Source organism: Phocoena phocoena, chromosome 7, assembly GCF_963924675.1.
Source record: "Phocoena phocoena chromosome 7, mPhoPho1.1, whole genome shotgun sequence".
Taxonomy (NCBI): domain Eukaryota; kingdom Metazoa; phylum Chordata; class Mammalia; order Artiodactyla; family Phocoenidae; genus Phocoena; species Phocoena phocoena.
In genome coordinates, this window is record NC_089225.1 from 68158452 (window position 1) to 68182707 (window position 24256).

Below are 24256 nucleotides of genomic sequence, written 5' to 3' on the forward strand. Positions count from 1 at the left end.
AGTAAGCAACTAGAAATTTTTCTTTTCAAATATATTTGATATACTCTGAGTAAAACGGTAATACTGAAAAGTACTTTTTATATTCAGCAGCACTAGTACACTTACATAAGGCTGTCATGACCTACATTACAAAGATAATGGAATCTTACACTTTATTTAACAATTAACTTATGAATGACACCTGTAAAAACTGTATCTTCCCTCTGTACATCCACACTCGTTCTACCATTTCTACCAGTTGTTGCAATTAACAAACTCCACTGTTTTTATTTTTTTATTATTATTTTTTCACTTTGAAAAGTACAGTGTATTTTCACTTTGAAAAATACAGTGTATTTTGCTAAAACTTTACAAGGTTTGTTATTCTTTTAACATCTTTATTGGAGTATAACTGCTTCACAATGGTTTGCTAGTTTCTGCTGAACAACAAAGCGAATCAGCTATACATACATATATCCCCATATCCCCTCCCTCTTGCGTCTCCCTCCCACCCTCCCTATCCCACCCCTCTAAGTGGACACAAAGCACTGAGCTGATCTCCCTGTGCTATGCGGCTGCTTCCCACTAGCTATCTCTTTTACCTTTGGTAGTGTATATATGTCCATGCCACTCTCTCACTTGGCCCTTCCCCCTCCCCATGTCCTCAGTCCATTCTCTACGTCTGTGTCTTTATTCCTGTCCTGCCCCTAGGTTCTTCAAAACCTTTTTTTTTAGATTCCATATATATGTGTTAGCATACGATATTTGTTTTACTCTTTCTGACTTACTTCACTCTGTATGACAGTCTCTAGGTCCATCCACCTCACTACAAATAACTCAATTTCATTTCTTTCTATGGCTGAGTAATATTCCATTGTATATGTGCACCACATCTTCTTTATCCATTCATCTGTCAGTGAACACTTAGGTTGCTTCCATGTCCTGGCTATTGTAAATAGTGCTGCAGTGAACATTGTGCTACATGACTCTTTTTGAATTATGGTTTTCTCAGGGTATATGCCCAGTAGTGGGATTGCTGGGTTGTATGGTAGTTCTATTTTAGTTTTTTAAGGAACCTCCATACTGTTCTCCACAGTGGCTGTATCAATTTACATTCCCACCAACAGTGCAAGAGGGTTACTTTTTCTCCACACCCTCTCCAGCATATATCATTTGTAGATTTTTTGATGATGGGCATTCTGACCGGTGTGAGCTGAAACTTCATTGTAGTTTTGATTTGCATCTCTCTCATGATTAGTGATGTTGAGCGTCCTTTCGTGTGTTTGTTGGCAATCTGTATATCTTCTTTGGAGAAATGTTGATTTAGGTCTTCAGCCCATTTTTGGATTAGGTTGTTTGTTTTTTTGATATTGAGCTGCATGAGCTGCTTGTAAATTTGGGGGAATAATCCTTTGTCAGTTACTTCATTTGCAAATATTTTCTCCCATTCTGAGGGTTGTCTTTTGGTCTTGTTTATGTTTTCCTTTGCTGTGCAAAAGCTTTTAAGTTACATTAGGTCCCATTTATTTTTGTTTTTATTTCCATTTATCTAGGAGGTGGGTCAAAAAGGACCTTGCTGTGATTTATGTCATGGAGTGTTCTGCCTATGTTTTCCTCTTAAGAGTTTGATAGTGTCTGGCCTTACATTTAGGTCTTTAATCCATTTTGAGCTTATTTTTGTGTATGGTGTTAGGGAGTGTTCTAATTTCATTCTTATACATGTAGCTGTCCAGTTTTCCCAGCACCACTTATTGAAGAGGTTGTCTATCTCCATTGTATATATTCTTGCCTCCTTTATCAGAGATAAGGTGACCATATGTGCATGGCTTTATCTCTGGGCTTTCTATCCTGTTCCATTGATCTTTCTGTTTCTGTGCCAGTACCATACTATCCTGATTACTGTAGCTTTGTAGTATAGTCTGAAGTCAGGGAGCCTGAATCCTCCAGCTCTGATACTCTTTCTCAAGATTGCTTTGGCTATTGGGGGTCTTTTGTGTTTCCATACAAATTGTGAAATTTTTTGTTCTAGTTGTGAAAAATGCCATTGATAGTTTGATAGGGATTGCATTGAATCTGTAGATTGCTTTAGGTAGTAGAGTCATTTTCACAATGTTGATTCTTCCAATCCAAGAACATGGTATAACTCTCCATTTGTTGGTATCATCTTTAATTTCTTTCATCAGTGTCTTATAGTTTTCTGCATACAGGTCTTTTGTTTACTTAGGTAGGCTTATTCCTAGGTATTTTGTTGCAGTGGTAAGTGGGAGTGTTTCCTTAATTTCTCTTTTAGATTTTTCATCATTAGTGTATAGGAATGCAGGAGATTTCTGTGCATTAATTTTGTATCCTGCTACTTTACCAAATCATTGATTAGCTCTAGTAGTTTTCTGGTAGCATCTTTGGGATTCTCTATGTATAGTGTCATGTCATCTGCAAACAGTGACAATTTTACTTCTTCCTTTCCGATTTGTATTCCTTTCATTTCTTTTTCTTCTCTGATTGCTGTGGCTTAAACTTCCAAAACTATGTTGAATAATAGTAGTGAGAGTGGGCAACCTTGTCTTGTTCCTGATCTTAGTGGAAATGGTTTCAGTTTTTCACCATTGAGAATGGTGTTGGCTGTGGGTTTGTCATATATGGCTTTTATTATGTTGAGGTAAGTTCCTTCTATGCCTACTTTCTGAAGGGTTTTTATCATAAATCGGTGTTGAATTTTGTTGAAAGCTTTCTCTGCATCTATTGAGATGATCATATGGTTTTTCTCCTTCAGTTTGTTAATATGGTTTATCACACTGATTGATTTGCATATATTGAAGAATCCTTGCATTCCTGGGATAAACTCCACTTGATCATGGTGTATGATCCTTTTAATGTGCTGTTGTATTCTGTTTGCTAGTATTATGTTGAGGATTTTTGCATCTATGTTTATCAGTGATATTGGCCTGTAGTTTTCTTTCTTTGTGATATCTTTGTCTGGTTTTGGTATCAGGGTGATGGTGGCCTCACAGAATGAGTTTGGGAGTGTTCCTCCCTCTGCTGTATTTTGGAAGAGTTTGAGAAGGACAGGTGTTAACTCTTCTATGATGTTTGATAGAATTCCCCTGTGAAGCCATCTGGTCCTGGGCTTTTGTTTGTTGGAAGATTTTTAATCACAGTTTCAATTTCGGTGCTTGTGATTGGTCTGTTTATATTTTCTATTTCTTCCTGATTCAGTCTCGGAAGGTTGTGCTTTTCTAAGAATTTGTCCATTTCTTCCAGTTTGTCCATTTTATTGGCATATAATTAGTTGCATGCATTAATCTCTCATGATCCTTTGTATTTCTGCAGTGTCAGTTGTTACTTCTCCTTTTCATTTCTAATTCTATAGATTTGAGTCTTCTCCCTTTGTTTCTTGATGAGTCTGGCTAATGGTTTATCAATTTTGTTTATCTTCTCAAAGAACCAGCTTTTAGTTTTATTGATCTTTGCTATCGTTTCCTTCAGTTCTTTTTCATTTATTTATGATATGATCTTTATGATTTTCTTCTGTTAACTTTGGGTTTTTTTTGTTCTTCTTTCTGTACTTGCTTTAGGTGTAAGGTTAGGTTGTTTATTTGAGATGTTTCTTGTTTCTTGAGGTAGGATTGTAGTGCTATAAACTTCCATCTTAGACCTGCTTTTGCTCCATCCCATAGGTTTTCGGTCATCATGTTTTTATTGTCATTTGTTTCTAGGTATGTTTTGATTTCCTCTTTGATTTCTTCCGTGATCTCTTGGTTATTTAATAACGTATTGTTTAGCCTCCATGTGTTTATATTTTTTACAGATTTTTTTCCTGTAATTGATATCTAGTCTCATAGCATTGTGGTCAGAAAAGATACTTGATACAATTTCAATTTTCTTAAATTTACCAAGGCTTGATTTGTGAACCAAGATATGATCTACCCTGGAGAATGTCCCATGAGCACTTGAGAAGAAAGTGTATTCTGTTGTTTTTGGATGGAATGTCCTATAAATATCAATTAAGTCCATCTTGTTTAATATATCATTTAAAGCTAGTGTTTTCTTATTTATTTTAATTTGGATGATCTATCCATTGGTGAAAGTGGGGTGTTAAAGTCCCCTACTATGATTGTGTTACTGTCAATTTCCCCTTTCATGGCTGTTAGTATTTGCCTTATATATTGAGGTGCTCCTATGTTGGGTGCATAAATATTTACAATTGTTATATCTTCTTCCTGGATTGATCCCTTGATCATTATGCAGTGTCCTTCTTTGTCTCTTGTAATAGTCTTTGTTTTAAGTCTATTTTGTCTGATATGAGAATTGCAACTCCAGCTTTCTTTTGATTTCCATTTGCATGGAATATCTTTTTCCATCCCCTCACTTTCAGTCTGTATGTGTCCCTAGGTCTGAAATGGGTCTCTTGTAGACAGCATACATACAGGTCTTGTTTTTGTATCCATTCAGCCAGTCTGTGTCTTTTGGTTGGAGCATTTAATCCATTTACATTTAAGGTAATTATTGATGTGTATGTTCCTATTACCATTTTAATTGTTTTAGGTTTGTTATTGTAGGTCTTTTCCTCTCTTGTGTTTCCTGCCTAGAGAAGTTCCTAGTTCCTAGCATTTGTTGTAAAGCTGGTTTGTTGGTGGTGAATTCTCTTAGGTTTTAATTTCTCCATTGCATCTGAATGAGATCCTTGTTGGGTAGAGTAATCTTGGTTGTAGGTTTTTCTCCTTCATCAGTTTAAATATGTCCTGCCACTCCCTTCGGGCTTGCAGAGTTTCTGCTGAAAGCTCAGCTGTTAACCTTATGGGGATTCCCTTGTGTGTTATTTTCTGTTTTCCCCTTGCTGCTTTTAATATTTTTTCTGTGTATTAATTTTTTGATAGTTTGATTAATATGTCTCTTGGCGTATTTCTCCTTGGATTTATCCTGTATGGGACTCTCTGTGCTTCCTGGACTTGATTGACTATTTTCTTTCCTATATTATGGAAGTTTTCAACTATAATCTCTCCAAATATTTTCTCAGTCCCTTTCTTTTTCTCTTCTTCTGGGACCCCTATAATTCGAATGTTGGTGCATTTATTGTTGTCCCAGAGGTCTCTGAGACTGTCCTCAATTCTTTTCATTCTTTTTTCTTTATTCTTCTCTGTGGTAGTTATTTCTACTATTTTATCTTCCAAGTCACTTATCCATTCTTCTGCCTCAGTTATTCTGCTATTGATTCCTTCTAGAGAATTTTTAATTTCATTTATTGTGTTGTTCATCACTGTTTGTTTGCTCTTTAGTTCTTCTAGGTCCTTGTTAAACGTTTCTTGTATTTTCTCCATTCTACTTCCAAGATTTTGGATCATCTTTACTGTCATTACTCTGTATTCTTTTTCAGGTAGACTGCCTATTTCCTCTTCATTTGTTAGGTCTGATGGGTTTTTATCTTGCTCCTTCATCTGCTGTGTATTTCTCTGTCTTCTCCTTTTGCTTAACTTACTGTGTTTGGGGTCTCCTTTTCACAGGCTGCAGGTTTGTAGTTCCCATTGTTTTTGGTGTCTTCCCCCCGTGGGTAAGGTTGGTTCAGTGGGTTGTGTAGGCTTCCTGGTGGAGGGGACTGGTGCCTGTGTTCTGGTGGATGAGGCTGGATCTTGTCTTTCTGGTGGGCAAGACTGCGTTCGGTGGTGTGTTGTGGGGTGTCTGTGAACTTTTTAGGCAGCATCTCTGCTAATGGGTGGGGTTGTGTTTCTGTCTGGCTAGTTGTTTGGCATGGGGAGTTCAGCACTGGAGCTTGCTGGTCATTGAGTGGAGCTGGGTCTTAGCGTTAAGATGGAGATCTCTGGGAGAGCGCTTGCTGATTGATATTACATGAGGCTGGGCCAGGAGGTCTCTGGTGGACCAATGTCCTGAGCTTGGCTCTCCCACCTGAGAGGCTCAGGCCTGACACCCAGACAGATCACCAAGACCCTGTTAGCGACACGGCCAGGTACGTGGGCAGTTTCTTGCCCTTTGGGAAGTTTGAGGTCTTCTGCCAGCATTCAGTAGGTGTTCTGTATGAGTTGTTACATACATGTAGATGTATTTTTGATGTATTTGTGGGGAGGAAGGTGATCTCCACATCTTAACTCCTCCTCCGCCATCTTGAATGTCCCCTGGCAATTATTTTTTTTAACTTCTATTTATTCCACTGTTTGTTTTTAAAATCACCTCAGACAATATGTAATTTTTATGGTTTCCTCTGAGTCAAATTTTTGGTCCATGTCGTTTGGGGAGTAGTCAGAAATTAGAGTAATAAGCATATAGATGTTATGGTTAGATAGGCTTTTTTTTTCTTTTTTTTCCTAACTTGCTGTAGCTGATGCTGTTGATACCCCAGCCAGATGACCCTGTCTTCTGTTACAAGCCTATGTTTCCTACTGCACACATCTGTGACTCTGCCTAAGGGCATTCCCTGGTCCAGGATGCAGACTTGGCCCTCACAAGGGGCAAGCTCTCAACCAATGACAGATAAAGAGCACATAACGCATACACACCTGTTCATTAACACATCCTGTGTTGGCTTCCTTCTTCTGTGTTACTCCTCCATTCCCTCAGTGGTGGGTGCTTCCTCCATATTGTTATTTCAGGGTTTGCTTCTTGAGGAAGCCAATCTAAGATACCTGCCAAAGTTTTCCAGTTGTAAGTTACAGGATGCTTTCAAAATAAAAACATCACAAGAATGGTACCAATATATACACTATTGCAAATGAAGCTCATGGTGCATTGGAGGGTTTTTATGAACAACACTCATTAGATTCAGTGGGAAGGAGTCATAATGTGCTCTGCCCTTCAGCGTTCCTTTACCACCTGCTTTTGAGATTATTCATTAAACATTTCAATTGTCCTGAGAATGCTGCTAACATTTTCAAAGTTCTAGAGCTGTGCTGCCAAATGGGAGTGTTCTGCTCTGCCCAGTCTGGTAGCTGCTGAGCCACGTGTGGCTGTTGAGCTCTTGACACATAACCAGTGCACTGAGAAACTGTATTGCTCATTTCATTTAAATTTAAATTGCTGCATGCTGCTTCTGGCTACTCTACTGGATCGTACGGTTCTAGAGCTGTACGAGTATGAAAATTCTTTGTGAAAGTTTCCTCCTCATTGTTTTTCAGACTCTTTTTTCTTTCTTCTTTGAGTTGGCCTTATCCCAAACGGTGGGATGCTGATTTCATCAGTTTCAGCTGCATTCACTATGTGAAGCCACCGGCTGTATAAAACTGAGGGGTGGAGTTAAGAAAGCCAGCTGGCTTTATAAATAGTTTGATTAAAGAGATTATAATTACTTACAGATTACATAGTACTTTTTACAGTGCATTACTGACCAGTGCAACTAGTCTACAGAATATGTATGGCATTATTTTGCTTACCTTATGGTTAGAGTTTCAGGACGTTTGCAAAGGTTAATTCTCTTACATTTAACAGAAGATTTCCAATAAGCCAGTGGTTGCCCTGTCTGGTAACTGAAGACATATACCAGATTCGGTGGCAGCGATAATAAGCATTCCTTTCGATGGCCTCCAAGGCGCTATGCTATTTCCATCTCTCTCTCTGACCTCCAGGCTTCTTTCTTTCTTACACATGCCAAGATCACTTCCGATTTGGGAGCTTTGTGCTGGTTTCTTCTGCCTGGAAGGCTCTTCTCTGAGGTCTCTTCATGGATGATGGCACCTTCTCATTTGGCCACTGCTCAAATGTCTCCCCCTCAGAGAGACAGCCTTCCTGTTGGTTTTGTAGGTTTTTAAAAACATTGAATTAGATTCCAGTGACCTTAAATCAGAGGACTCAGAATTTGATCTCTAGGCTCATACTGATTTGTCAATGTTACATAAGTATAGCATTTATTTATGATATATTATATACTTTAAAAATCCTTAAGTAGAATCCAGTATCTATTTGATATTAAAATGGATAACCCTCGGTGAAATAGAGGAACTAGATATTTTAGGCCCATATTAGTCTGTTGTTAATACACAACTACAGTTTGTGTTTTACATATGATTTTAATGAACTGTCTTCTGTTTTTAGGTTTTGAAGGCAATGAACTGACTCCTCTTGCTGCAATATGTGTGAAAATATATTCTGGAGGAAAAGAATTAAAGGTGGATGGCTCTATTCAAATTTCTCTCCCACTTCTACGTACAAATGGTATAACTGCAGGGGATCACATACCTGCCTGGACATTTGATATGAACACAGGTATGTGAGCTAGGTGAAAACGTTCTGAATATTTGAATATTTTAGAAATATGTTTCTATATTTTTATTTAATTTTTCATCTTTATTAAGGTATAATTGACAAATAAAACTTCTATATTTTATATACAGTATTAAATTTTAATATGCATTATTTAAAACATTAAAATATTTATATTTGAATGTTTTATCTTTAGTAGAGTACTAAATCAGTAATATTATAATTTTAAGCACTTTGTTAATGACGAAAAGTGACCCTACTTTGATTAAAACAATACAATTGTGGGAAAAGGATATCACTGTTACATTTTAAGATAGCATTATTTACTCATATTCCCATGTTTTTATATTTTGAGCAGAAATAAAATTTTTAAAATTATTTCTGCTCTAATGAGTTTATTTTTGTTTTGATAGGAAATATGAAATTATATATAAAAGCTTGGCTAAAGCAATTGATAAATATATGCTAATTTCATGAAAATAACACTGTTTTTTATATGTGTGTGTGTATATATGTATGTGTATTATATTTATAGAGGGAGAGAGAGTAGAGAGATTATTTTCCAAAAAAAAATCTTTCGTACCAATTTTGTTCCCTGAGTTTAGCCTCCTAAATAGCAGCTGGATGCACTTTTTTCCCCTTCTGCTTCTCTTGGTTTTCTTGTGTTTCCATGTAAATAAGGTGGGAATCTTTACCAAAAAACAAAAACAAGAAAAGATGATCAGTCCAAAACTGGGTCCAGGGGTAGAACTGTCTTGGGTTAAGTCATGTTACACAACCTAGACAGTTTTGCAGGACTTGATTTCTTTCTCATCTGTTTCCTGTGTTGATACCTTTCTGGAATAGGATTTCCCTTCTGAGTGTCAAGAAGGCTGTAGGTGCTCTCACTTTATACTACCCAGGTTATATACTACCCAGGTTAAAGTCCAACGGAAAGAGAAATTCTTTTCCTAGTAGCTATTACCTAAGCCCTTGGATTCACTGCATTTGTAGAATGGGGTTTGCATGCCCATCTTGGAACCAATCTTTGTGGTCTGCAAATAGATTGCACAAATTTATTTAGGCTTAAGTCATGTGTTGGAACTGGGATTGGAGCCCTAAAGTAGTCATGTGGACTGAGAATAGGGAGCAGTAGATCCTCAAAGGAGATTTGGAATGAGGTTTCACTGTAACTGGAAGGGTAGGTAGTGAGGCACAAACACACACATGTTCACTATAGAAGATAAAAACATGGGTATATTATTGTTTAAGAAAAACTGGAAACTATATAAGTAACAATGGTAGTTGGAAGGGACAAACTCTTCTTCTAAAACTTCACTTCTGGTCACCAAATGTGAGGGTGTTTTTTCTGTACCAAGCAGGACTCTTAACACGAGCTAATAAGTGTCCTAAAATTTCATTCAATTTAGACACTCTCTACCTGGAGTTAGTGTCAGATCCTACAGGTTAAGGGCTCAGTCCTGCAGCCCCCAACTCAAGAGGCCAGTTGCAAGTCCAGCTTGTCACCCATGCTTCTGCCCAGCTGGCTATAAATTGGAGGTTCCCATGACCCTCTCCTCGAGTTTGATAACTTGCTAGAACAGCTCACAGGAAGACAGTTTACTAACTAGATTATCAGTTTGTTATAGAAGGGTACGACTTGGTAATAGCCAGATGGAGGAGATGCACAGGGCAAGGTATGGGAGAAAGGGCCTGGAGCTTCAGTGCTCTCTCCTCTGGGTGCTCCACCCTCCCAGCACCTCCACGTGTTCACCAACTCTGCTCTCTAAACCCTGGAGTTCAGGGATTTTTATGGAGGCCTTATTATATAAACATGCTTGATTAAATCGTTGAACACTGGTGATTGAGTTCAAACTCCAGCCCCTCTTCCTCCTCTACAGGGGTGCGTAGGGGTGGGGACGAAAGGTCCAACTCTGATCACGTGGTTGGCTCCTCTGGCAACCAGCCTCCTATCCACAGGGACTTTCCAAAATTCACCTCATTAACATAAACTCAGGTGTCATTGAAAGCAGCTTGTTATGAACAACAAAAGACACTCTCCACCTTTTTGGACCTTATCAATCACATAGGAAATTCCGAGGTTTTAGGAGCTCTGTGCCAGGACTGGGGATTAAGACCACATATATATTTCTTATTATAAATCACAATGTCACAGTGGTATACTACTGTTAAACATTGGATTAAGAGCTCTAAGACCTGGATTCTGGTCCATTTACCAGCAGTGTGATTTTGAACAAATCATTTAATTTATTCCGGCCTCAATTTCCTAATTTGTTGAATGAGAGAATTGTTTTAAGACACTTTAAAGAAGAATATCTTCTTTGAGTTCTACTTTCTGATTGTTTCTCCTGAAAAAGGCTTTTGTCTCTAATGTACCTTCCAGTGGCAAAATTTTTGAATTAATTTGTCACATACGTAATGCTTAGTTTTAATGTGACTATTTAAAAAGCAGTAGGTTGACTTATTCTGATAATTCCAAGTTTGTCTACCTTATTAAAAACACTGTTTTACATGTTATAGATATACATCATTACAAGGAACCAATAAACCAAATACAACTATACACCAAACTTATAAATAGCTTTGTTATGCTGGACTTCATAAAAGATACTGGCTTTACTGAATGCTTTTTTCTGTGGATAACATTTAATTGAATCCGAATAGCATTTTTAAAAAAGTTTTTAAAAAGTGAGCTCTAAAAGAGCCATGCCAGCAGTACTAGAACAAAACAGTATTTAATAAATAATAAGGCCATAAAACATAGACTATAAGTGTTTAATCAGAATCCCAGAATAGGTAACAACCACCTGTTGATAAATTTGGATTTAATTACTCACATTCTTATTAAGACATATCTCAATATGCACAATGTAGACATTATTTGGAGTCATGATTTCCCTAAATAGATCTATATCCTTAGTTTATTAGTATTGATTTTATTTCCTTTAGTCTTAACAAATCAGATTATTCTATTTAATATAATATGTACTGTATTATGATGTAATATATATATATTATCCCATGATAATATATTGCCACAGTTTTCATAATCTTTGAAAAAGTCCTGCAAAGTATTCTATACATGACTATCAGCAAACTCCTATCAGCATTAAAGATATATAAACTAATTGATTAGTATTTTTTACTTGCCTTCCTTTGTAGGTGCTTGGGTAAATCATGGCCGGGGAATGGTCAAGGAATATAACAATCATTTAATTTGGACATACGAGGCACCTCATTTGGGCTACTGGATAGCAGCTCCACTTCCAGGAGCTAGAGGTATGGTAAAAATGAAACAAAGAGTAAATTTTAAAAAGTCCAAATAGTCATGCTGAAATTGATATTAGGAGATTCCTATTTTATTCTGAGCATTGCCACTTACTGTATGACACTGGAAAAAGCTTTTAGTCTCTTGATCTCAGCTTTATTTTATTTTTTCCATGTGTATCAGGAAAGATTAAATTCCATGAACTCGAAGGTCCTTTGTAGCTGTAATATCTGATGAATCTGAAGTATGAAGTGTATTCAAATCAAGAATTTCCTTAGTTTACTTTTTATGAATAAATTCTACCCAGATCAGTTAGAGTTTTTGGTTGCAAAAAACAGGAATAGATTTTAGATAATTAAAAAAATGTGTTAGGATATAGGGAGTTTGCAGAATCCTAGGGAAAGCTGAAGAAGCAGATTATAAAAGGCAGGAATCCTAGAGGGCCCAGTTAGCAGACCTACTTGACTGTCTTTGGAAGACTGCTGCTTCATAACAGCTGATACTAACCCTTTGCAGTCCTTTCCTCATACTGTTCCTGATCTTTCTAGAGATGTGGAATTTAGATGGGCCCAGACTTAGGTCGTGAGCATTCTCCTTGGTGGGGCTGCGGTGGGGAGGAGGAGGGGCTGTTGAATAATAGTGTCCCCAGACTGTTTCCGAGATAAATAGCTCAAATGGAGAGTGGCCTGACATATGCACAGAAGGTGGACAAAGACCAAGAGCTATCTGCTAGGAATGGCCTATTCATATTCTAGGAGAAATAAGTATTTCATTTTTCCTAGATTTAACATGGTATCAAATTATCTATTTACTTTGTACTTAAACACAACTCAAGATGTAGGATTTCTATCTCAAAATACTCAAACATTGCATGTTTCATCCATTAATTCATCTTAAAAAAAGAAATACTCTAACCTACTGTAGTGTAGACTGGTTGCATGTTTCATCCATTAATTCATCTTAAAAGAAATACTCTAACCTACTGTAGTGTAGACTGGTTGCATCATGGACCTGCTACCACTTTCTAGGGCATCTGGGTGTTCACTGGTATAATTCTTGGCTTTCCCTGCTGCCAGCTCTGCTAAGTCAACTTTCCAGCAGTCAGCATCTTGTTGCTCTTGTCTCTTATCTCAGTCTGCCTTAACCTATGGGTTTTTGTCTATTTATAAAAACAAAACATCATCAAAAAGTCTACAAACAATAAATGCTGGAGAGGGTGTGGATAAAAGGGAACCCTCTTGCACTGTTGGTGGGAATGTAAATTGTTACAGCCACTATGGAGAAAAGTATGGAGGTTCCTTAAAAAACTAAAAATAGAACTACCATACGACCCAGCAATACCACTACTGGGCATATACCCTGAGAAAACCATAATTCAAAAAGAGTCATGTACCACAATGTTCATTGCAGCACTATTTACAATAGCCAGGACATGGAAGCAACCTAAGTGTCCATCAACAGATGAATGGATAAAGAAGATGTGGCACATATATACAATGGAATATTACTCAGCCATAAAAAGAAATGAAATTGAGTTATTTGTAGCAAGGCAGATGGACCTAGAGTCTGTCATACAGAGTGAAGTCAGTCAGAAAGAGAAAAACAAATACTGTATGGTAACACACATATATGGAATCTAAAAAAAAAAAAAGTTTCTGAAGAACCTAGGGGCAGGACAGGAATAAAGATGCAGACGTAGAGAATGGACTTGAGGACACAGGGAGGGGGGAGGGTAAGCTGTGACAAAGCGAGAGAGAGGCATGGACATATATACACTACCAAACGTAAGGTAGATAGCTAGTGGGAAGCAGCTGCATAGCACAGGGAGATCAGCTCGGTGCTTTGTGACCGAGGGGTGAGGATAGGGAGGGTGGGAGGGAGGGTCAAGAGGGAGGTGATATGGGGATATATGGATACATATAGCTGATTCACTTTGTTATACAGCAGAAACTAACACAGCATTGTAAAGCAAGTGTACTCCAATCAAGATGAAAAAAAATAATATAAAAAAAGAAAAACAAAGCTTTCAGTGTCATTTTAGTAAAGTTTAGGGAAAGTGTGAAAGGCAAATGCATATGTCATTCCTTCATCTTTAATCATGTGTCAGAGAAAATTCTTTTGGTTTATCTAGTGTCTTGGTTCCCAGCTGAAAGGCAGCTGCAACCTGGCTATTTCATGCTGTTCAGGAATAGTCCCAGTGCACACCGTGATCCAGGATGTGGATGATATTTTACATACATTTCTCTGTAGCAATTTATCTGCTAACTTTGTTAGCAATTTATCTGCTAACTTTGTTAGGCTTTGATTTTTTTCTGCAATTTTAAAAATAGTTTGATATTTTCATTTTACATTTGACAACCTTTGAATTTTAAACCATGCAAGGTAACAAGACTTTTTTTCATTGAAGCTAAAATTTAGTATTTCAATAGAAGAAATATGAGCTATTAATATTAACCATTACGATCAAGAGGATGTTCTGTTTTTGTTTGAACTTAGTGCTTATGAGATTTATTCAGAAACCAGAGGGTGATTACTTTTGTTTTTCATGGTGCAAGATATCATGCAGTCTTGCCAGCTCTCTGACCATATCCCATTCTAGATTTGCAACTATAAAATGATGAAAAGATGAAAAAGAACAATATTTAATACTTCAGCTAAATCCAAGTTCTTTCATTTCTAACAAAAATGACCTAAGGGGCACTTGAGTTTTATAGAGAAGTGTGCTTTCCACTGAAAATATACCTGAAGCAACCAATCTATACAAGATGACTATGAATTATAAAAGCTGAAATAATTTTCTAAAATAGGTGGAAGTTTTGTTTTAGCTTATATGTCAAGAACGATTTTGTGTGAATCAGAGTACTAACATAGAAGTGTGGGATTCCCGTTCAGTTTGAATTAGATACCTTCTAGTGATGGTGTTGAAAAATCCATACGAGAAATATGGATAACTTGATAACTTGACTGTAGTTCTGGCTTTGACAGTAATTAACAGGGTAAGCTTGAAATAGGTACTTACCCATCTGAGTATTAGTTTTCTTTTTTCTAAATTGCGGAAGTTGGATATGAGGATCACTAATGTCCCTAAACATTTTAGGGTGCGAGTGTTACAGTAAACTCAAAATTGGTCCTATGATGGGCCAGTTAGTGTCTGGTGTGCTAGAGCTACTTTAGTTATAATTTGGTTAATAATATACTAAATCTGTTTTTAAAGTAAATCTTAATATTTTTTCAAGGAATTCTAGAAATCTGTTTAAGTGCAAGAAATTAAAATCAGTTGGTTTTTCACAGATTGCTACAGGTAAGTAGGTGGCTGAGTATAGAATTTATTAAACAAGTACCATTACTTTTTTTAAACATGCATTTTCAGGTATATTTGAATGAAAATATATTATAATTTTCTACCTTTCTAACCCCTTTTGGGCATGCGCATGTACACCCAGTGCGCCCACACACACATGCAGATGTATGCTTTTTTGCTATTGTCATACCTATAAGATTTGGGACAGATGCAACAATGTCAGCCTCTTAATTCCAAAAGTGAGTTCTGTTGGAATTCTGTGGAGTGAAAATTGTTAGCATTACTCTATTGTGGAAATATATATTCAATATTCTTTTGGAGAAGAAGTTGAATTTCACCCAGTTAATAGCCGAACTTTACTCTGTTGCAGCTCTGGATCCTGAATAAGAATCTGTAGGTAGAATTGTTACTCTTATCTCTTTTCTGTTTGAAGAAATTTCATATTGTGCGATGCTGTGCTTGGTTGCCTATTCAATATGATAAACATTTTATTATCAATTACCATATAGGAAAGCATGGCCAATACTGAAGTGCCTGTTCTATAACCTTGATGTTTCATTTAACAACAGTGGTATAATATAGCTAACACTTACTGAGTGCTTATCATGTGCTAAGCGCTGTTGTAAATATTTATACGTATTGACCCATTTAATCTTCGTAACAACCCACATGGGTGAGGTATGACAGTTATGGACTGAGACACAAGTAAATGAAGCCTGCCCAATACCTCACAGGAAGAAAGGGTGAGGCCAGGATTCCAGTTCAGGCATTCTGGCTCTAAAGTCTGAATGCATAACCACAACACTGCTTCTCCAAATCCTTTAATATTACTATTACTTTAATCAACTTAGATGATGCAAAAGTTAAAGGATCTAAAGGCCTCGTGATCCTTAGTCTTTCCAATGTCCTTGGTGAAGCTGAAAGCTTCATGCTGGACATCTTCTCATGGTCAAGATGACCAGAAAATCGGATGTCTCATCACCTTGAATACATATTAAAATCCAGTTGATACTGATCAGTAGAGTTGTTGTTACATACATTTTTGAGCAAAATTAGGTCTTAGTGACGTTGAAACATTACCTCAAGATAGATAAGTTGCATTTATTTTCACGCAGAATATTCATAGCCTGCACTGATCATCCCAGTGCTTAGTCTGCTTTTACTGCAGTTAAGCTAATTACAACAGCACTGTATACATGTGCTCATTGTATATATGTGCTCATGAAGAAGAATAATGGCTCACCTGTGCCGCTGCTGGGCTTAGCTTGCTGGGATCATAGCATCATCTTGTTCTGGAGTCCAGCCTGCAATTAAAAGTTGCAACTTTTAATTCTTCAGGTCCCCCAGTTTTTGCATTCTCTTTGGTCCTTTTCATCCCTGCTTACTTTGGCAAATTCTTTTTGAATTTATCTTTAAAATTTCTTTTTCAATCAAATGCAGCTAATCATAGTCAACACTCACTACATTCTATCTCAAAACCTCTTTGCACAAAGCTGTCGTTAGAAATATTTTCTCCCAGTTTATGCCAGCAAATATTTTGCTACCACATGGCTTGGGCCACCATTTTTATTGCCTCCTGCAACAGTTTCCTCACTGCCTGGCTTGGAAGCCAGTGTCACACATTTTAGGTTTTGTCATAGCAGCAGTTCAGCATCTCGCTGCCACTTTCTGCAATACTCAGCCATCAGTAACAAACAAACCTGTTATCTCAGCAGCTAACGATAGCAAACACTTGTTTGTTGCTTTCACTTCATGACTGTTGGGCTTGGCTTGGTTCAGCTCAACATTTTTTCTCGTTCCAGAACCTAGGTTGAAGGAATAGCAAAACTTTGGGATATACTATTCACATAGTAGAGGGCCTTAGCAAGAGGACAGGCCATTCAGGCGGCCTCATTTAAGATGCTCACGTTTCACTGGGCAGAGCAAGTCAATTGATTAAGCCCAAAGTGGGTAGGGAAAGTAATGTCCACCCACAGGGAAGCCTGCCATGGGAGGGGAGCAAATAAATACAACTGTGTATACACATATTTAGTCTGCCTTGCCCAAGATAGGACATTGAAAATTTGACCTAAAATAATATACTTTCTCTTTGTTTATTTTGAACCATTTAGGGTCAGGTATAAATGGAGATTCAAAGGACATAACTGCCTACCACACAGTGTTTCTTTCAGCCATATTAGGAGGAACAATAGTCATTGTCATTGGATTTTTTGCTGTACTTCTTTGTTATTGCAGGTAAGAACAATATTAATGTGTATGAACACAGAGACTATCAGGTTATAGTATCATGTCAGTTCTGTGTATTACAATGTTAGTAGAAATCAATGGTTTGATCTTTAAAATATGTAGATTAAAATAAAAATGGATATATTCTTAGAGTAGCATTGCATATATTAATAAACATATTATGAGATGATATTTTAAAATGAAACCTTCTAGATAAGTTTTAAACATTTTTTTGCCTTCTCTTCTACTCTAGGGATAAGTGTGGTACTCCACAGAAAAGAGAAAGAAATATCACTAAACTTGAGGTCCTCAAGAGAGACCAGACAACTTCAACAACTCACATAAATCACATCAGTTCAGTCAAAGTTGCATTAAAAACCGAGGACAAGTCACAGTTATTCAGTGCCAAAAGCTCCTCGTACAACCCTCAGAAAAAGGAACCATCAAAGGTAGAAGCAGAAGAAAGAGTTTCCATGGTAAAAACTCGGGACAGTTTAAAAATCTACAATGAAGATGTTTCATTTCTGTCAGTCAATCAAAATAATTACTCAAGAAACCCAGCTCAGTCTTTGGAGCCCAATGTAGGGTCCAAACAACCTAAACATATTAACAACAATATATCTTCATCTCTAGGTGATGCTCAAGAGGAAAAGAGGTATCTCACAGGTAGTGAAGATGTGTATGGGCATTCTCACATTCCAGAACAGCTTATGCATATCTACAGCCAGCCCATTGCCATCCTTCAGACATCTGACCTCTTCTCCACTCCAGAGCAGTTACATACTGCTAAGTCAGCTACTTTGCCAAGAAAGGGACAGTTAGTCTATGGCCAATTGATGGAACCAGTAAATAGAGAGAACTTTACACAGACATTGCCCAAAATGCCAATGCATTCTCATGTACAGCCTCCAGATGCCAGGGAAGAGAATATCCCACTCGAAGGTCAACAGAGCTTGCCATCCCAAACTTCAGATTGGAGCCGGTATTCAAACAGCCTACTAGAATCTGTTTCTGTTCCTGGAACACTAAATGAAGCTGTTGTAATGACTCCCTTTTCATCAGAGCTTCAAGGAATTTCAGAACAGACCCTCCTAGAACTGTCCAAAGGAAAGCCCTCCCCCCATCCCAGAGCCTGGTTTGTGTCTCTTGATGGAAAGCCAGTCGCACAAGTGAGGCACTCCTTCATAGACCTGAAAAAGGGCAAGAGAGCCCAGAGCAACGACACGAGTCTGGACTCTGGGGTAGACATGAATGAGCACCACTCAAGTAGAAAACTGGAGAGGGAAAAAACGTTCATCAAAAGTATGCATCAGCCTAAGATCCTTTACTTAGAAGATTTAGACCTGAGCAGTAGTGAGAGTGGAACCACTGTCTGCTCCCCTGAGGACCCAGCTTTAAGGCACTTCCTAGATGGAGGGAGTGGAGCTATCATGGAGCACCCTGGGGAAGAGTCCCCAGGAAGAAAAAGCACCGTTGAAGATTTTGAAGCCAATATATCCCCCACTAAAAAAAGGGGAAGACCACCACTCGTCAAAAAAGATAGCAAGACTAATATCTGGAAGAAGCGAGAGGAACGCCCACTGATTCCCATCAATTAACACCAAGAGTGGTCGTGTCTCTGCTGTCTCGTGCTGTTTAGTCTTGCTTGTTGTTGTAAACTGCCGTATGAACTTCTGCAGAAGTTGAGACTGAGCAATCTCATGGTCCCTGGACATGTCTCAAGCAGAGTAAATAGTAAAATGGTAATTCAGTAGTGAGAGAAAGAAAGATACCAAGGAATGCTTTTTCTGGCCTATTCTTTTCATTTATTTTTGGGTGATGAATTTGAAGTATCCAAGAGTTCAAAATGTAAAATAGCTTCAAGATGTTAGTTATCCAGAAATGTTGCTCAGTCAGCAAGTTGAGTCCTGACTCTGAAGAATAACAGTGAAAAGTGTACTACTAAAAAATGTTGCTTCTGCTTTGATGACTACCCCTGTGAAATGTATAGAAATGAAACTGTATTCTTCAGGTATCATATTCTTGTGAAATGTTACTATCATGTTTTCCACTGCCTATACTTGAAAATAACTTGATAAATATTCTGGATTGATGTTATTCTAGAGTTCAAAGGCCAAACCTCATTTTCTTTCTTTTTTAAACAGCATGTGTATTGTTATCAACCCAAAAGTAAATTCCATACTCACATAAGATGGGCAAGAAGCTACTTGGTTGTTAGAGAGGGAAATGCCAGCTCTTTGGTTGTTTTTGGATACAACGTCACAGAATAAAAAGGTGTTAGTTTATTCAGAAATCTGAGAAATGAATGCCCTGATACTGAATTTTTATTTTAAAATGTCTTACCCCCTTCCACATCACCAAAAGTGAAGTGAGCTTAGCTGTCAAGGAAAACTTTTTACCAATCTAAAAAAAAAAGAAACCCAAACATTCCTCCCCCTCCCCAATTTTTAGTTTGACTCACTGATACATGTAGGCTAAAATCAGTTTTAAGGTATTTCTTCTATTTAAAAAAATTTAGTCACTTAAACACTATTAAACTTGATTTAAAAAATCAATGAATTGAAAGTTTCTTATGAACACTCAAAATTAAAATATGTGGAGCTAAAGGAAGTAAATATTTCAATATTTTCTGAAATGTCAAGCAGAAAAAAAAATGCCATTTCCCTGAGACTCAAAAATACCTTCATGATACTAGGTGTATATCCAGATCTTTTTTTTCAGTTGACATTCATAAAAAACGTTTGGGAAAAACAGTTTCAATTTCATGGGAAAAGTAAAAGATTTTTCTTAAATCACTTAAATGCTTTAAGTTATATAACATTTTTTCCAAGTTTGGAAGTCATATATTCATATTCTTTTCATCATAGCAAAGAATTCAGTGTGAACACATTCAACAGCTGTTTTTAATTATGTGTTTTCAACTCCAAATTATCATTCATATGTCCTAAAAATGAAGCTCTTTGTTAATTAAAATCAGCTCATCCCATTTTTTCTTAATTTCCATAAAGACAGATGTCTGAAGCAGCTTCCCCTTTCCCCTGGGGAAAAAATGAAACTAAATTGCTTTATTTCTCATGCCCTACTAATTAACTTGGAAGCAACATAGAGACCCAAGGCACATAAACAAGTTGAAAGAACTAAAATTAGCCACATTAGCTTGAGTCAAATTATATAGATATACAACAAAAGGCAACAGCTTTTTCCCCAAGACAGTAGACTTCAGCCAGTTTTTTCCTGCAACCACTTCTGAAGCATCTAACATGTCAGATGACACTCCTACCTTTCTGTATTAACCCGAAGAATTTAAGACCTAGGCAAAAGTTTGCTATATTCTACCCCAATCCATGAAAGAGATAAATGTTTTGGATAATACCTAGATTTACTTTTTTTTGGGGGGGGGGAGTGATAAGGTCCAAAATTAGAAGCGGCTTTTTATTGGTTTACACAGAAAGATGTAGTAAAAGCGGCATAAATGAAAACAATTTGGAAAAGGTTAAGGAGTTAGTGCTCTGCTGAAGTGCCTTTGATATAGATTTGCTTTATTAGAAGGATATGATAACATCTTTCTTAAATGTGCATTTTCTTTCTGTTAGCCAAATTAAACAGATGTGCCGTTTTATTAATTAAAAATATAGACCTCGTGTTTCACGTTGGAACAATGAATTTTGCATGCAAGTGACATCTCTTTGTGTGTTTAATTATTGTTTGAATCCAGTTTATATTGATACATTGTTTATGTTGGAATGAAGTTAGAAACTATATAGTAATATATTGCACTTCAATATTTTAAGTGTATATTTTCCCCACCCTTAAAAATGTTTAATCTCTTATCTTGGTAATGGAATACACACATTGATATAAGGGTATACCATTCAGGTATGCCACTTACTCATTCTTGTATAAAGGAAATGAGAAGATGTATCCCCAAGGGCTTTTCTAGAAATACTTTTTTTGGTTTCAGAATAAAGTCTTATTTTTTTATACACTGCACATTCTGTTCTCAATTGGGAAGTATAGGCAATTTATCTTTTCTAATGATCCAAACAAAATGTGTAACTTCTCATTTGTGAGTAGTTCACAAATTTCCTGTTAAAAAGCTGAAGCCATCTACTTTTTCTTAACCCAAGTGATAATAAACCTGCAATATTCACAACTTTCTTAAAATTTTTAAATTGAAAACTAAGTTTTTTGCAAATGAAAACCTTGAGAATTTTGGTCACAAATTGTTAACATCTGTGGATCCTTTATATATACTTTGGATATATCTTAAAGGCAAAATTATCCCTTAATTAACTGATGGGTTCGTTTACTAAAGCACCAGCTATATGTATTTTTGAATACATATTATCTTGAATTTATAAAATCCATTTTTATGACATTTATGCAGTTGTATAGGGATTATGCCCTTTTATAATACACAGTATACCACGAAGGTCACCAGTATTGAGGAATAAAAGCACTTCTTTGCTTTGGCAGTCATTTTCAGATCACTTTCTATGTGTTTGAATCCTCTGGTATCAATACATAGTATAGAGTTTTAGGGGTCTGTGGGTCAAATTTTGTCCCTCAAAACTTCCCAGGAAGGTGAAGCTCCAAGTTACATATTCATTTATAGGGAATGAAGTACTCATTTCTCCATGTACTAGAGTTGTAAAGAATTTGACTATGTTAATTTCCATCTCAGACCTAGAGTTGACATTTTGCTCTCTTGTTTCCAAGTGTTTCTATCTTTTGTATTCTTTCATCAGAGGAATCTCACATTTCAGTGTACTTAGTGCCATTACTAGGATATTTACTGCTGAAAACTGTTAACAATCTGAAGATTTGAAAAATGTTAAACATAGTTCAGTAAAGATAATAAAATAAATCTAAAAATGTACTTGATGCATTGTTTTATTTTGGGTAAACTATGAAACATTCCTCCCTAAACTGTTGTTTAATATAGTGGATATTCAATTATTTTTTCTTTATTACACTCCCTACAGTAAAATAAACATATTTGAATACCCTTTGTTTATATAATGAACTTGATTTCTCTTTGTATTTCACGTTCTCCAAGGTTCACATTTTTACTACTAAAGCTGAGTATAGACATTATTTTTCCATTCAATGAGAATACTTTTCAAGATAATCTGATAGATATTTAGGTAGTTGCAGTTTTATATTCTAAAGGAGAAATGCTATAATACACCCTCCCACAGCCCCTGCAAAAAAATTTCTTTTGACTTTAAACCAAAGACTAAATGATGACACAAAGGCTGTTTACACTTAGAGAGCTGGATCTCCTTCAAGACCCCTTCTGCTCAGTTAATTGAACAATGCCCAAGTTCATGCAGTCTGTATTTTGGGGCTTTAGAATATCTTTTAGAATGATTATCCTGACTTCATGTTTTTAGACATTTTGTACAACTTAAATAAATATGGTACTAGAAATACCTGTGGTCAGTTCTAATGGGAATTGGGCTCTGAATCTACTCACAAACACAGTGGAGATTATGACCCTCAACACTGGTGTTGAAATAGACACTTCCGCTTGGATCCCCAGGTGCAAGCCAGGCTATGGCCACCTTTGTCAGGGCCTGGTCTCCATCGAGGAGAGTGTGGAGTCTTAATAGAAATGATGCAGCCCCCGGAAGAGTCATGCAGGACCCAACCTCACATGGAATTGGTTGTAACAGAAAAGAGATTTCATAAACCACAATCAGAAATTTAGCTTCCAAAAAGACTGAAGTTCATGAACTGTTCATCACATTCTCAAGGGAAATTAATATGGGAAGACGGATATGTAGGAACTACAGGAAAAAAAGTGAATGGAGTTAGTAGGTATTTTTAAAAGTTTATCAAAAGTCTTCACTCATCAATTCTTGATAATTGTGACAGCTAATCAGGGACCCTTCCTTTGAACTACATGCTGGAAAAATGTTAAACTATATGGTACTGTTGCTTTATCTAGACTTCATAAAATCATCTTTTGGCCTTTTTATAGGTGGATTTCTTTATCATAAGCTACAGTGAGATAGCTTAATTCCAACAGTAAGCTCTCTCTAAATAAATTGCGTTAATTTCTTTTGCAAAATCAGCCCTATTGTCTTAGATTTGGATATGTTTTCTCCATCAGAATAGATACTTTTTGGGCTTCCCTGGTGGCGCAGTAGTTAAGAATCCGCCTGCCAATGCAGGGGACACAGGTTCGAGCCCTGATCCGGGAAGATCCCACATGCCGCGGAGCAACTAAGCCCATGCGCCACAACTACTGAGCCTGCACTCTAGAGCCCGCGAGCCACAACTACTGAAGCCCATGTGCCTAGAGCCCGTGCTCCACTACGAAGAGTAGCCCCTGCTCGCCGCAACTAGAGAAAGCCCACATGCAGCAATGAAGATCCAACGCAGCCAAAAATAAATTTATATGAAGAAATAAATATTTTTCCTTTGACTTGTTTTCTTATCTTTTTCCTTTATTTTGGGCCTCTAATTTGGGACTGTGCACTTCTCACCATTGACTTAGTATGTTTTCGTTATAAAAACATTTTCAGTTTGACTAGAGAAAAATTGATTTCTAGGACTTCCCTCGTGGCACAGTGGTTAAGAATCCACCTGCCAGTGCAGGGGACACGGGTTCCATCCCTGGTCCGGGAAGATCCCACATGCCATGGAGCAACTAAGCCCGTGCACCACAACTACTGAGGCGGAGCTCTAGAGCCCACGAGCCACAACTACTAAGCCCATGAGCCACAACTACTGAGCCCGTGTGCTGCAACTACTGAAGCCCATGTGCCTAGAGCCCATGCTCTGCAACAAGAGAAGCCACCACAATGAGAAGCCCACATTGCAACGAAGAGTAGCCCCTGCTTGCTGCAACTAGAGAAAGCCCACGTGCAGCAATGAAGACCCAATGCAGCCAAAAATAAATAAAATTTTTTAAAAAAAAAGAAAAATTGATTTCTAGACAATTACAATTTATAATGCTAAATACCAAAAGTTAACTCAATTACAAATGATGGAGAAACATTTTCATTAGATATATATGAAAAATTTCTTAAGGGAAAAATAACTATTTTTCTTGATAAATACTTTCTTCCTAAGATAGCTAAGATTAAAGATCACATTTTAAAATTACCTGTGGTGTTTGTCAAAACACTGCAGTAAAACTTTCCTCCACTTTGTGTTTGCTATAGTAGATGAATATCTGCCTGTTTCTGTTGGGAAAGTTCACGTGTTGAGAAGAAGCATATGGTATTTTTTTTAACCTTTGGTGGCAAAACTTTTCTTGGTTGAACTCT

The 24256-nt window shown here is 37.0% G+C and overlaps 1 protein-coding gene across 1 annotated transcript in view; it reads left to right on the top strand.

Moving 5' to 3' along the window:
• The window catches only part of FAM171B (family with sequence similarity 171 member B), a 65759-nt gene extending 43904 nt beyond the window's left edge, over nucleotides 1-21855 (top strand). The window contains exons 5-8 of the mRNA XM_065880813.1: nucleotides 8014-8184; nucleotides 11344-11460; nucleotides 16862-16985; nucleotides 17230-21855. Coding sequence (XP_065736885.1) covers nucleotides 8014-8184; nucleotides 11344-11460; nucleotides 16862-16985; nucleotides 17230-18574 — 1757 coding nt within the window. The 3' untranslated portion in view covers nucleotides 18575-21855. The remainder of the gene's footprint in view (nucleotides 1-8013; nucleotides 8185-11343; nucleotides 11461-16861; nucleotides 16986-17229) is intronic.
• The last annotated feature ends 2401 nt before the right edge of the window (nucleotides 21856-24256 follow it).